This window comes from Phacochoerus africanus, chromosome 11 (assembly GCF_016906955.1).
Source record: "Phacochoerus africanus isolate WHEZ1 chromosome 11, ROS_Pafr_v1, whole genome shotgun sequence".
NCBI lineage: Eukaryota > Metazoa > Chordata > Mammalia > Artiodactyla > Suidae > Phacochoerus > Phacochoerus africanus.
In genome coordinates, this window is record NC_062554.1 from 125,336,092 (window position 1) to 125,349,424 (window position 13,333).

At 44.9% G+C, this 13,333-nt stretch overlaps 1 protein-coding gene across 1 annotated transcript in view; it reads right to left on the reverse strand.

Moving 5' to 3' along the window:
• The window catches only part of NIBAN1 (niban apoptosis regulator 1), a 163,489-nt gene that overhangs the window by 13,891 nt on the left and 136,265 nt on the right, over positions 1-13,333 (reverse strand). The window contains exons 7-10 of the mRNA XM_047754279.1: positions 10,349-10,453; positions 9,884-10,046; positions 4,603-4,790; positions 567-728 (exon numbers count right to left, since the gene is read on the reverse strand). Coding sequence (XP_047610235.1) covers positions 567-728; positions 4,603-4,790; positions 9,884-10,046; positions 10,349-10,453 — 618 coding nt within the window. The remainder of the gene's footprint in view (positions 1-566; positions 729-4,602; positions 4,791-9,883; positions 10,047-10,348; positions 10,454-13,333) is intronic.

Genomic DNA, 13,333 nt, shown 5'->3' on the forward strand with positions numbered 1-13,333 from the left:
GCTATTCATTCCTGTTCCTCAAGAAAAAGTTCCTTGTGGGGAAAAAAGGAACCTATCAAGCAGACATAAGGAATCCAAATTTCGAGCTGCGATGGACTGATTGATTTACTTTTAACTAGGTTAGGGAATGAACTCGAGCCAGTGGTTCTCCATCCTGGCTGCATATTAAAAGCAGTTGCAATAGAAGTGAAGATTTTTTTTATGTTGCCAAAAAAAAAAAAAAAATCAGAATCATGGAGAGTGTGGCCTAGACATCGCTATTTCTTAAAAGCTCCCAGATGATTCTTATGTGCAGCCACTGTTAACAGCACTGATTTGACAAATCAAGTAATTGTCAATTCACGCTGCTTCATTTCCCTGAGATATTTCTTCTCTACGATGCTCATCAACATGAAAATATGAAGTCGGCTGGACTAGGACAAAAATACATTCTCCCTCAACATGATGACTAAAGAAAGGGGCCCCGGTTCAGTTCCCCGAGCTACCTGGGCACACCTGTCTCTTTTGCTGCACTTGTTTCTCTGCTCCCCATCCTCATCCACCTCGGACAACCCCACCGTCCCTACCTCTTGCATGTAGTTCTGCGTCCTCTGGATCACCAGGTCAATGTGGGGGAATCTGAAGCGGCTCTTGAGATCCTGCAGGTGCTCTTGAAGCAGGTTGACTTTATCATAACATGGTTCCATCTTCACGGAATCCAGTGGAAGATTCATAAGCTGGTCCAGAAGCTGCATTTTAGTGAAGGGAAAAATTATACACCTTCACACTTGGGAACCATAGTACATTCCTATTACATTTTACACAAATTCTCAACAATCACACGTATGTTATTAGAGAGAATCCCTTCTTGGATCACTGCATCGGTGGCATCTTCAGTGTCCTGTTTCCTTCCTTTGTTGGCTCCCTGGGGGCAGTTCTATTACTAACTTGGCGATTGGGAGAAGAACCAGCTGGATAATGGGAGAACCCCAGGGTGCATTCTCCGGGGCTCCAGTCTTTCCATGCTCTTGATAGACCCCAAGCACCCACCTCCAGAGCTCAAGAGCTCAGGCAGGCTCTTTGGCACATGGACCTGCTGCTGGGCCCAGGAACCTCCAAAGCCTTCTTTACTGAGTGACTCCCTCTCAGAAGACCCCAGGGAGGTCAGGATGCGCCCTGGACTCCAAGAGCAAAGCCAGAGTCCCCGCTATTCTCTGAGGCTCTCTGCTAGTGCCCACAGGGCTTCCCTCTGCTAGTGATAGGAAGGTGGGTGAGATAGGAAGAGGCCGGGCCTGGAAGAGGTATCCAGCTTTAAAAACTGGGGTCCCCCTTCCTCTAGTTTATACCAGTTATAACTTGACCAATGAGACCATGCAACTTCCAGCAAGAGGACAGTGACAGACCTCATCTGTGAAAGACCTCAAGTATTATCAACGTACTCTCACACTGTAAGCATTGTTGCCAACAGAATCCATCCTGTTTTCCAAGCTTATTTAAAGGTAACTTTAAAAATAGAATATTGAAGATCTAGAGTAAAAAGCAGGGAGGGTGGAGAAAGAGAAGCTAGAAAGAAAGGTGCTGAAAATGGAGGCTTAGGGAGAACCGGAGAGTACCTAGTAACAGGGTGGGTGTGAATGATACAGGATGTGCTGGCTGAGTTCCAGGTCACTGAAAAGAGATAAATCTAGATTTCTAGATTTCTCTAAATAAGAATTTAACAAGGGCCCACTTTCATTGTACATGTTAAAGGAAAACTTTACTCCCTTTAAGAAATGAGTTCTTAGAATTCCTGTCGTGGCTCAGTGGTAAAGAACCCAACTAGTATCCATGAGGATATGGGTTCGATCCCTGGCCTCGCTCAGTGGGTCAGGGATCTGGCATTGCTGTGAGCTGTGGGGTAGGTCACAGACACAGGTCCAATTTGACCCCTGGCCTGGGAACTTCCATGCACCACAGGTGTGGCCCTGAAAACCAAAAAAAGTAAAAAAAAAAAAAAAAAAGAAAAGAAAAGAAAAGAAAAAGAAATGAGTTCTGGGGAATTTCCTTTATGGTTCAGTGGGTTAAGACCCCAACATAGCCTCTGTGAGGATGTGGGTTCGATCCCTGGCCTCACTCAGTGGGTTAAGCATCGACGTTGCCCTAAGCTGAAGTGTAGGTTGCAAATGCAGCTTGGATCCAGTGTTGCTGTGGCTGTGGTGTAGGCCTGAGGCTGCAGCTCCAATCTGAATCCCTAACCCATGAACTCCCATATGCCACAGGTTTGGCCATTAAAAGAAAGAAAGAGAGAAAAAAAGAAATGAATTCTGGAGCGCTCCATTGAAGTGGAATTAATATTGATCAAAAGCATACTGTCCAGAGTTCCCTGGTGGCCTAGGAGTTAAGGACTTGACACTGTCACTGCTGTGGCTTGGATTCAATACCTGGCCCAGGAACTTCCACATGCCATGGGCTCAGGCAAAAAAAAAAAAAAAAAAAAAAAAAAATTTAAAGCATGCTGTCAAACTTGCCCCTTGTCACATAATTTGTAATGTGTCTATTTTTTTAAAAATATCAACTAAACAGACAGGAGAGGAAAAATCCATTATCACTTTGCTCCTATAAGCCTGGCAAAAGTTTAAACAAATGATTCCCTAGTGTTGATGGGACCATAAGGGAGAAAGTCCTCCATCACGTACAACTGTTGGAAATGTAAAATTTCAGTCCTTATTTTGGGATGAAAATGGAAACATCAGTTAACATGAGAAATGTTCCTTTCGACTCACCAATCCTGTCCCAGGAATCTATCCCACAGAAAGAAAAGCATCAAAGTATATGAATATATGTAAAAGCTATTTATTGCACATTTGTTCATGGTGCCAGCATCATTGGGATGGTTGAATAAATCATGGTGTATTCATACATGAAATATTAGGCAGCTGTTACAAAAAAAAATGATTTAGAGCTAGAACTGGTAACTTAAAAACAGTTCCATAAGGTATTTTTGAATGAGAAAACTGAAAAGCAGAGCAGTATATATAATTCAGTCCCACTTTTATAAGAGAAAACAATCTAAAAAAAATAGCCTATAAAATACATGTGTTTTATATAGTATGTAAGCATGGAGAAAAGCACAGAATAGCGAATATGCCAAGTCGTTGACGGAAGTTACATGAGTGGGGCAGGGAGAGAGTAAAGGCAAGTTTTAAAAGAAGCTACAGTAAGAAACCTTAAAATATTTATGAAATGATCTCATTTATATAAAATTCTGTGTTTGTAGGCATACAGAAAAAAGAAAGGAACCGAGGTATCTGGCTTTGTTCACTGACTTGCAGGTATATCCATTGTAACACGGCAAGTATAAAATAAATCTGCCCAGTTATGTCTGTCAATGATTCTCAGGTGCATCAAGTCCTCTGGAGGTCTTGTTAAAAAAGACTGCTGGGGAGTTCCCGTCGTGGCGCAGTGGTTAACGAACCCGACTAGGAACCATGAGGTTGCGGGTTCGGTCCCTGCCCTTGCTCAGTGGGTTAACGATCCGGCGTTGCCGTGAGCTGTGGTGTAGGTTGCAGACGTGGCTCGGATCCCGAGTTGCTGTGGCTCTGGCGTAGGCCGGTGGCTACAGCTCCGATTCAACCCCTAGCCTGGGAACCTCCATATGGTGCGGGAGTGGCCCAAGAAATAGCAACAACAACAACAACAACAGACAAAAGACAAAAAAAAAAAAAAAAAAAAAGACTGCTGGGCCCTACCCCAGAGTGTTTGATCTGGTACACCATCAGTGTGGCCCGAGAATCTGCATGTTTAGTAGGCAGGTGACGATAACGATGCAGGCTCAGGGACTGCACTTTGAGAAATATTGGTGTTTTTTTTTTTTTTTTAAATCATGATTCTCTCTATATTTATTTTTTACGGCCACACCTGTGGCATATGGAAGTTCCCAGGCTAGGGGTCGTATTGGAGCTGTAGCCTCCGGCCACAGCCACAGCCACAGCCACGCTAGATTTGACCCACATCTGTGACCTACACTGCGGTTTGCAGCAACACCAGATCCTTAACCCACTGAGCAAGGCCAGGGATCAGACCTGCATCCTCGTGGAGACTAGTTGAGTTCTTAACCCCCTGAGCCACAGTGGGAACTCCTATGTTTAGAAACAAACGCACCAACAAACACTTTACATAAATGAAGATCTATACGTACATACTTGTATGAACAAGAGAAAAGCATGTGGAAACACATACTAAGCTATTTATATTAGTTAATTCAGGAAGCTGGGAGAGGAGATGGCCTGGGAGTTGGAAGTAGACTAGAATTCGGTGGATATGGGTGATGGTGATTAATTTTGCCTTTGTATAAATATTTGAATACATTGTTTAACTTGTCTGGCCATGTTATTAGTTTTGCAACTTGAAAACTATTAATAAAGGAAACCAGGTAGATGGATGGATGAAGGGGTAGATGAATAATGTGATTGGATGTACACGGGAAAGACTAGATGAATAGATGGAAAGGCAAATGAAAGGAAGGAAGGAAGGAAGGGAAGGAGGGAGGGAGAGAGGGGAGAATAAATGAATGAAGATAAAGACCCACAAAGAGACAGCCCCAGGTGGACCATTCGTACTCCACTCCTTAGCTTCATATCTTACCTCCTTTAGCCGGGCACCATCTTTGGTGGTCTGAAAGTTCTGGCTAAGTTCATCTACTTCTTTTTCAAAGAGTGAGCGTACTTCACTGAATCCTGAGCTCACTGGTCCCATGAGCTCCTCCAGAATGGATGCCAGGAATGGCTGCACGCTCTCCGCACAGCTACTCTCTGCTGGCTGGGCCACCATCGCTGAGGGAGGAAGAGCCAGAAAATTGTGAGTGAAAAGCAAAATTGGATTCGGAGACACTGGAGCCGGGCCAGGGCTGAGCGGTGCCCCACAAAGCCATTTAACAGCCAAGGCAAGCTCAAATGGGCAAGACAGACCAACACAGTGAGTCCTGTGCCAGAATGGAAAGCCATCAGGTGCTTTGAGAACTAGAACAAAGAGAACCTATCCCCTCCCCCAGATTACTTCTGCCCTGAGATGAAATGCATTTTTCTGCTTGGTCCCTATGAATATATATGCCCACTACAAAGAAAGAAAATGCAATGATCCGTCTTTTTACTATCAATCATCATCAGCATAAATGCATAGTTTTGGAGTTTCCTGGTAGCACAGTAGGTTAAGGATCTAGGGTTGTCACTGCAGCAGCTCTGGTCACTGCTATGGTGCCAGTTTGATTCCCGGCCTGGGAACTTCCACATTCTGCAGGCACGGCCAGAAAAACTGCATAGTTTGTCTTCTAAAAACACAGCTTATAAGTTTTAATTCATTTCTATAAAAGTTAATCATTGAATACAATTCAATTTCTCTTAAAGGCCGTTTTAAAAACTCAACTACAGTCTTTTTCTTTCTTTCTTTCTTTTTTTTTTTTGGTAAATGGAAACAAATTCCAATCAGTTTGCCATCCTGCTTCCTATGCCCATTCCCGCTTTTTTTTTTAAAAGCTATTTTTTCTGATACTCAAGAATGAATGCTCAGGATCAAAAATATAGTGTACTGAAAATCATAAAGAGGGATTTAAACAAATACAACCAATACGCTACTTTCCAGAGAAAATACTGCCTTTTGATTTAGAAGAGGAGCACAATAAAGATTCTGATTCAGTAAGTCTGCACAGGACGTGGAAATCTGCATTTGTTTTTTTAAGTGTTCAGGTGTTTCTCGTGATTAGCCACGTTTGGAAGCAGCAACACAGTAAAGGAAGCCTGAGCTTGAAGAGGCTTGAGCTGGCTCTGTGGCCGGAAGGCTAGCCCTGCGGCGCCTGGTAAGTCGCCTAGCCTTGTCAGGGTACCACAGAGCTGAGAAGGGAAGTACCAACTCATCTGCGTGTCCAGTCCCTGCTTTCACAGATGGGGAAAGGGGGGGCCTAGCGATGCTAGCTGATTCAGCCACGTCACACCCTAATTTTCAGATCCCTAAATAGAATTCGAGTGTATTTCTTAATTTCTATTGGCAAATGATTTGCTTACAGTGAGACAAATGGCCGCATTCTTATTTTGATTTGCGGAAATATTTCTCAGGGTCACAGAGTATCGAACTTACTCGGAGAATCTAAGATGATCAGTACTATTGATATTATGAATAATGCATAAAGATTTGGGATATAAAATATTAACCAGGTCATAGAATGACTAGGTAGAAAACCCTTTTCTGTTGCATGATTCAAATACGAAACAATCTGTGACTCCTAAAAATAATTTAGTTGATACCCAAATGCCAAATAGTTTGCCAGGAGGATAAATGAATTATTAATACAGTAACTCTTCGAAAAGAACTATTTGAAAAGCATCTAATTGAAATTTCAGAATAACCATGAACATTGGGTAACACACGGTAAAGATTTAGCAGCCAGCCCATGTCCCCTGCGGGGTGGAGGCTCCGAGACAGGCACGGGGAGCCGTCTGGGAGATGATGCTCCTTTCCGCTGATCCACCACCCCCGCACCCCGTGCCTGTGCACCGCCACACGCTCCAGCCCCCTCTTTGTGCCTTTATTTAGTGCTCTTTATCACCTGTGCCTGCCTTCCTCCCTCTCGGCTTGTACATATCCTACTTACCTCTTCAAGGCCAAGTTCAAATTTCACCCACTCAGGGCAGCCTAACCACCACACAGCTTCTTGACCTATGGTCTGGCCCCGTGTCCTTAATGATGGAATAAATTTTACATCCCACACAGGTAGGCGCTGCTCTTTTTCAAGGATGCAGAGATGCTGCTGTGATTAATCATGGGTTGTGACACATTAATTCAGGAGCCATGCATTAATGCAGCTGAGCGGAGTGATTAAGAGAGAAAATGCTGGGTTGGGGCTGCCCCATTCTAGCCTTGGAATCTCAGGCAAGGTACTTAATCTCTCCCTAGGTTTTCTCGTCTGTGGAGCAGAGATCATGAGGGTCGTCACTCTGAGGGTCATGGTGAGGATTAAATGCGTTGCCTACGTTCAAAGCCACGTGTGACCCGCTGGAAGTGCTCCGTAGCTATTAGATCTCGCCTAATAGATACTTGTCATTATCATTCTTTCCAACCAAGTGACACTACAACAGTACTCTCATTGCGAGGGACTCACACAGTTTTTTGAAGTTGAAATGGTTCCTGCTTTGGAACCACCGGGCTCTCTGTTCTAGCTTCCCTTGTGGCATTTATCATAGTTTTCCTTCTGTCAGTATTTGTGACATGCCTTTTAGCTAAATCTGCTTGTAAAATTATGTTTTCTTCTTGGACTCCTCATACCCTTTGTATTCGGCAGGAGGAGAATAAATGTTTATTGAATGCATCGGTATATGAGGGACAGAATGTATGCCAGTTGCTTCACTCTCAAGAGTTATATGGGAGGAAACAGAGCGATTACTGCTTTCACACTCCCATAAGTTTTCAAAATCCAAAGCCCTTTATCAGGGCAGCCTGATGGGCACAGGTGCATGCTTTATTTTAAAGGGGACGAACCAGAGGCCCGGTTAAATTGTGTTTTGGATATTCTTTTAAAAAGACTTGACCATGACTCCGTTCAAGGCTTCCTTTAGGAAACAAAAACTAGTCCAGGGCAGGATACTCCTCCATCTTTTGTGGAATATACTGGAGCCACAGAGATTTAGGCCAGAGAGAAAGAGAATGGTTTAATTCAGGCCACGAGCATGGCCACTGTTAGGCTCAGCTCAGCTTCAGATCACAGAAACGTATTTCATTGGGCATAGGAATTGGGTGTTGGCAGTTTGTTTGTTTTTTTTTGTCTTTCGTCTTTTGTCCTTTTCCTAGGGCCGCACCCATGGCATATGGAGGTTCACAGGCTAGGGGTCGAATTGGAGCTGTTGCTGCCGGCCTACGCCAGAGCCACAGCAACGCCGGATCTGAGCCATGTCTGGGACCTATACCACAGCTCATGGCAATGCCAAATCCTGAACCCACTGAGCGAGGCCAGGGATTGAACTGCAACCTCATGGTTCCTAGTCGGATTTATTTCTGCTGTGTCACGATAGGAGCTCCCAGGTGTTGGCAGTTTTAAGGTGTATAAAATACTTCAACATACAGACAACTCAAATTTTTCAACATACCGATAACTCTAGATCGGTTGTCTAATAAAGAAATATGAGACCTGGATAATAGGAAACAGAAAACACTCTGAAGTTAATTTATATCTGGCCTTAGAAGGCATCATGTGAACAGATAAATAACACACACACACACACACACACACACACACACCCCTTTGCTCTAATTATGCCTCTAACAGGAGGACCTTTTAGAAGAGCCTGAAGGGAGCTGGGCTGCAGTGTGTACAGGGCCTGCAGTGCAGAGGATAATCCAAGCAGGAAATCCCGTTAGGCTCCGTCTCTTGAGCACAGCAACTAGGTCTTCCGTGTTCACTGCTAGAGCCACATCACTTGCTCAGAAAGCACTTATTGAACTTTTTTTTTTTTAATGCATGAGTGAGTGAATAATTTGAAAATCGACTATATGAGACAATTGGTGATAAACAACCACAGATGAGCCGGCATGCTTCCCCTCCGAAATGATGCTCAGGGTGGTGTGCTTTTGGGATTGTGGAAATGCACAAGCAAAGAGTTTTATCTTGTAGAATTCTTCAGAAGCCAGATAAGGCCACTTGTGAGGCAACAGGCAAACTTTCTTCTGTTAAGGGTCAGAGAGTGAACACTTGCGGCTTTGCCACCCAAAGGACTCACCTGTGCCCTTGGGGCATGAAAGCAGCCACGGACAATAGATAAATGAATGGGCACAGCTGTGTTCCAATAAAACGTTATTGACAAAAATGGGTGGCAGGACAGCTTTGGCTCAAGCGCCACCGTTTGCTGACTGCAACCTCATGGGCCCCTTTGACTTCAGAGGAGGGCCCTGCAGTGCACAGACATCGAGGCACCTACCTGAGTACACGTGACCAGCTAACTTTAGAACTGAGACTACAGACAGTCCCCGACTTACAATGGCTCGACTGACGATGTTTCAAGTTTACGATGGTGTGAAAGCAATCCTTATTCAGGAGAAACCATACTTCAGTGTTGAGTTTTGATCTCTCCTGGGGCTAATGAGACACGGTAAGATGCTTTCCCAGGATGCTGGGCAGCAGCAGGAGCCGCAGCTCCCAGGCAGCCACCAGATCACGAGTGATAACCCTTCTGTTTTTCACCTTCAGTCTTATATCCACTAAGTTGTATGAGATATTTGGCACTTTAAGCTAGACTTTGTGTTAGACGACTTTGCCCAACAGAGGGCTCATGTAAGTGGTCTGGGCACGTTTAAGGTGGCGAGGCTAGGCTATGCGATTTGGTAGGTTAGGTGTATGAAATGCATTTGCAACTTCCAATGGGCTTATTGGCACATAACCCCACTGTTAGTCGAAAATCTGTAGGATACAGATTTATCAAATCTAAAGCTAATGTTTTTTTTTTTCTCATTAAAGGAAAATCCATTTATTCACCAGTTCAAATATTCACTGTGAGGCTGCCTATTACCAGGCATGGTACCAGACACGGGGAACACCTGAGTGAACCAGGGCAGCACCGCCCTGCCCTGAGAGACCTTACAGCAAGGGGCGGGCAGGGGCAGAGCCATTACAACTTGGGGTCAGAAGTGCTACGAGGGCAGAGGTGCAGGCAGGGTCAGGAGACACAGGCACAACCACAAGACGACCCTGTGTCCTCACAAGTTTCCATAGGGAGGCCTGGGCTCTGACCAGCACCTTCAGCACGTTCCTGTTACAAGTGCTGTCACCTCCTGCCATGTCCCTCTGTTTAGTCCTCCTCTGACACCATAAACTCTAACGCTGCGGTGGCGCCTTCCACGCACAGCTGATCTAGTTTGAAGGAGCAGGTGGATCATCACCACTGACCTTTGATCTTTCCGATTAAAAAGTTCTTTGAGGTCACAATTTGATCCATGTCTGAACGGATGGTTCCTTCCAGGTCCTTGGTCAGGGCCCGGCATTCCTCCTTCAAGGCACTTAATCCTTCTGAAACTTGATGCTGGACCAGGTTGTAGGCCTCTTCGAGGAGCTGCAGCAGAGAACAACCCATAAACCGGGGCTCTATCATGTGCCAGCGCCTGACCGAGTCAGGTGGAAGCGGGAGGGTACACGGCAGACGGTCACGACATAAAACCGCACACACACATTCTAATTTTTCTTTCAGGGCTTGAGTCTGTTTGGATTCGTCCTCACGTTAAGTGGGACTGAGCAGACTGGGCCGTTCTCTAGCCAGGGAAGGAATTACGTCCTTAAAAAAATAATACCCTAAGAGGAGAGGGGAGGGAATGTTCATTTCGAGCAGCACAGCTGCAAAGCAAAATCACGGCTTACACCGAACCAGGCCCGCTTCCTGTCGTTCTTCTTCCCCTTCATTTTAGGCAGGAGGTCTGTCTGAAGGGTTGGCAGGAGCTCCTCCATCACCAGGTTACTCAGGATCTGTCAAGAGGAAGAGAGCCCCAGAGCTAGTTTAGTTGGGGATGCCGAAATCTAAGCATCGGGCCAACTGAAGGTGTCATGACTGCCCGTCCCTGTCCTAAACTTAAGATTGTCCTGGGCTGGAGTTCCTGTTGTGGCTCAGATGGTTAAGAACCTTACATAGTGTCCGTGAGGATGCAGGGTTGATTCCTGGAGGTTAAGGATATGGCGTTGCCATAAACTGTGGTATAGACCGGCAGCTGCAGGTCCGACTCAACTCCTAGCCTGGGTGAGAACTTCCGTATGCCACAGGTGCAGCCTTAAAAGGTAAAAAAGAAAAGAAAAAAAAAAAAAGATTGTCCTGGGCTACATAAAATCTGTTAGGTGAATAGTTTAACTCTGGGTCTGAGGCCACAGAAATCTCAAGGACGATAACCTTGGAAGGTAAACATGTTCTGAAACATCTGCAAGGAACAGTCATGTCTGCTTACATTTTTCCACTGGAAAGGACAAGTTCCTCAAATTCAAATGTCTACGGTTCAAACTATTAGAATCTAATGCATCTAGGATAAGAAAGGAAGCTTCAGTTACGGGGAAGGGCCTCCTTAGTAAAATGGTGAAGGGGTCCAGGCTTGGTTTTGATGGCTTGAGTCCTTGTCTGTGTCCTCTGAGACCATCGTGCCCCCTCGAGATTTATCAGGATCTAAGTGTCTTCATGCTCTTTGTTTTTTCTGCACCAAGAATCCCACTTCCATCTTCTTAGAGTCAGGTATATAATTAATAATTCCTGAACCCCATTTTGCCCAGTGGAGTAAATTCTTGTTTGGAACACATCTGCCCAAGAGTGACGCAACGGTGGCAAGGGGGAGAGTGAGCTAAGAGCACAAGGTGACTGAAGCCTGAATTTAAACTCGATGGAAAATATTATCTTAGTTGAAAAGTATTAACTCAAGAATCATAAGAATTGTCCAGATTTACCCTCTTGCAGAGATGGGTGTGAATCTGAGCAGGAGCATGAAAGGGGGTTGAAAGATGAAAATGTTATACAGTCCAAAGAAAGAGATTGTCCCATTTGGGTGGGCTTACAGTTTTGTTTTAGTCTTTCCCATACAATGTTCCAAGGAATTTGGTTCTATTTTATAGCTTAGGGGATTGAAAAGAAACTATGTCTGGAAAAAAAAGGAGGGGAGGAGTGGGTGGTGAGGGAAGTGGGTGATTAGGGAAAAGCCCCGGGCAGCCAGAGCTCCTGGATACTGAAGCCAAACCCTGTCTCATTCCAACAGCTCATCTTCCTGTAAAACTCAGCCCCTCCCCACCCTGCCCTTGAGCTGTTCTTCCCCAACCCAGGACCCTCTGGGGTCCCCTACCTTGGTCAGCCTTCCATGAGCAGGGTTCAAAGCCCTGGGGCTGGCCGAGAGAAGAGCTAATCCAATCTTAAAAAAAAAATCATACTTTATGAAGGGGTTCGCCAGTCTTTCCTCCTCAGAACAGAATTCACTGAGTTTTCCCATAAGGGACCTGAAACAATCTCTTGTGCTTTAAAAGAGGGGGGGTATGTACATTTAACTGCTGGGATTTCACTGGGAGATTTTAAAATTCCATCACACATATAAGAAGCCAAACATGCCATTAGGTTGATCAAAACCGACAAACCCAGGGTCACTCTCTAAAGGACACCCCACGTGTGGCCTTCTGGATGCCGAGGGGATGAGGAAGGTGCGAGGCCCAGAAAGCCTGCCCTCCTTCCTGAGGCTGGCCCCTTGTCTGCCCAGGCCGTGGGCTTCCTGCCCTTTGTGTTACTGAGAGGCCACGGACAAAAGAATCCATTTAAAGGGGTCACATTCAAGGTCATTAGACAAAAGGTAACTCTGGAACATATGGACAAGGCCTAAAAACTGTGGATAGTTTTCCAGTCTTGAAACCACCCTGACCTGTGGGAATGATGAGCTCCTCTCTCGATCCGAAAGGCAAATAACAAATATATGGCAAAACTTATATTTACATTGTACAAAATGTTTTCCCCTCATGACTTCATTTGATACATTTTTATTGACAAGCAGAAAATGTATTGATGCTTTCACTGGTGTACACATATTTTCACTCTAATAGTTGGTCAGACAAGTCACTCGAAGATATTTGCTTTGCCTGGACGCTTGCCTAAAATAACCATCGCCAGGAGGACATGCCATACTTGCCGTGTGAGTCATTACGAAGAAGATAATAATGTAACAAACCTGAAAATCGTCTAAATACAGTCCCCTAGGATAGAGGGGGTTCGGATAATGTTATGACTAAGGTCTAAGCAGGCATGAAAAAAATGCAAATAACCTCAGTGCTTTAAACAAAAGATGTCATATTCTCAAACTCAGTCATGCCATGCCTTTTCCTTTAACTACTTGGTAGCTTCTTTGGGGCCTTGACCTCTTTTTTTCTGAGTCTTAGGACAGGGGCTGCTTCAGCCCATGTGTAGGCAGTTACGGTGAAGCGGAGCCTCAGCCGGGCCCCACACAGGGAAGTCTTAAAAGTCATTTCCTCTCACCAGCTTCTCCAAGGATCATCTGACATGGCTCAAAATGCACTTCTGTCACATACTGGCCTTGTGACTCGAGCCAACGGCTCCGAATGTTCTTTCTCGCGCTTGGAGGGTGCTGAACAAATAACCCTAAAATAATGCTCTTCCAGGGCTCACGTTTTATGAGCCCGTGATTTTGACAAAGACACTCAGATTCTCAGGGGAGCAAAAGTTCTTATGGGGTCGGTCACCTGAAAACCCCAGCTTTTACTGATTTCTCCTCTGGTTTTTGCTTTGTTTCTCCCTTAAGATATGTTTTTCATACTGAAAAATTAGCACCTGCCTATGACTGCTTTGTGCGCTGCTGAATGATGTCCACGTAAATACAG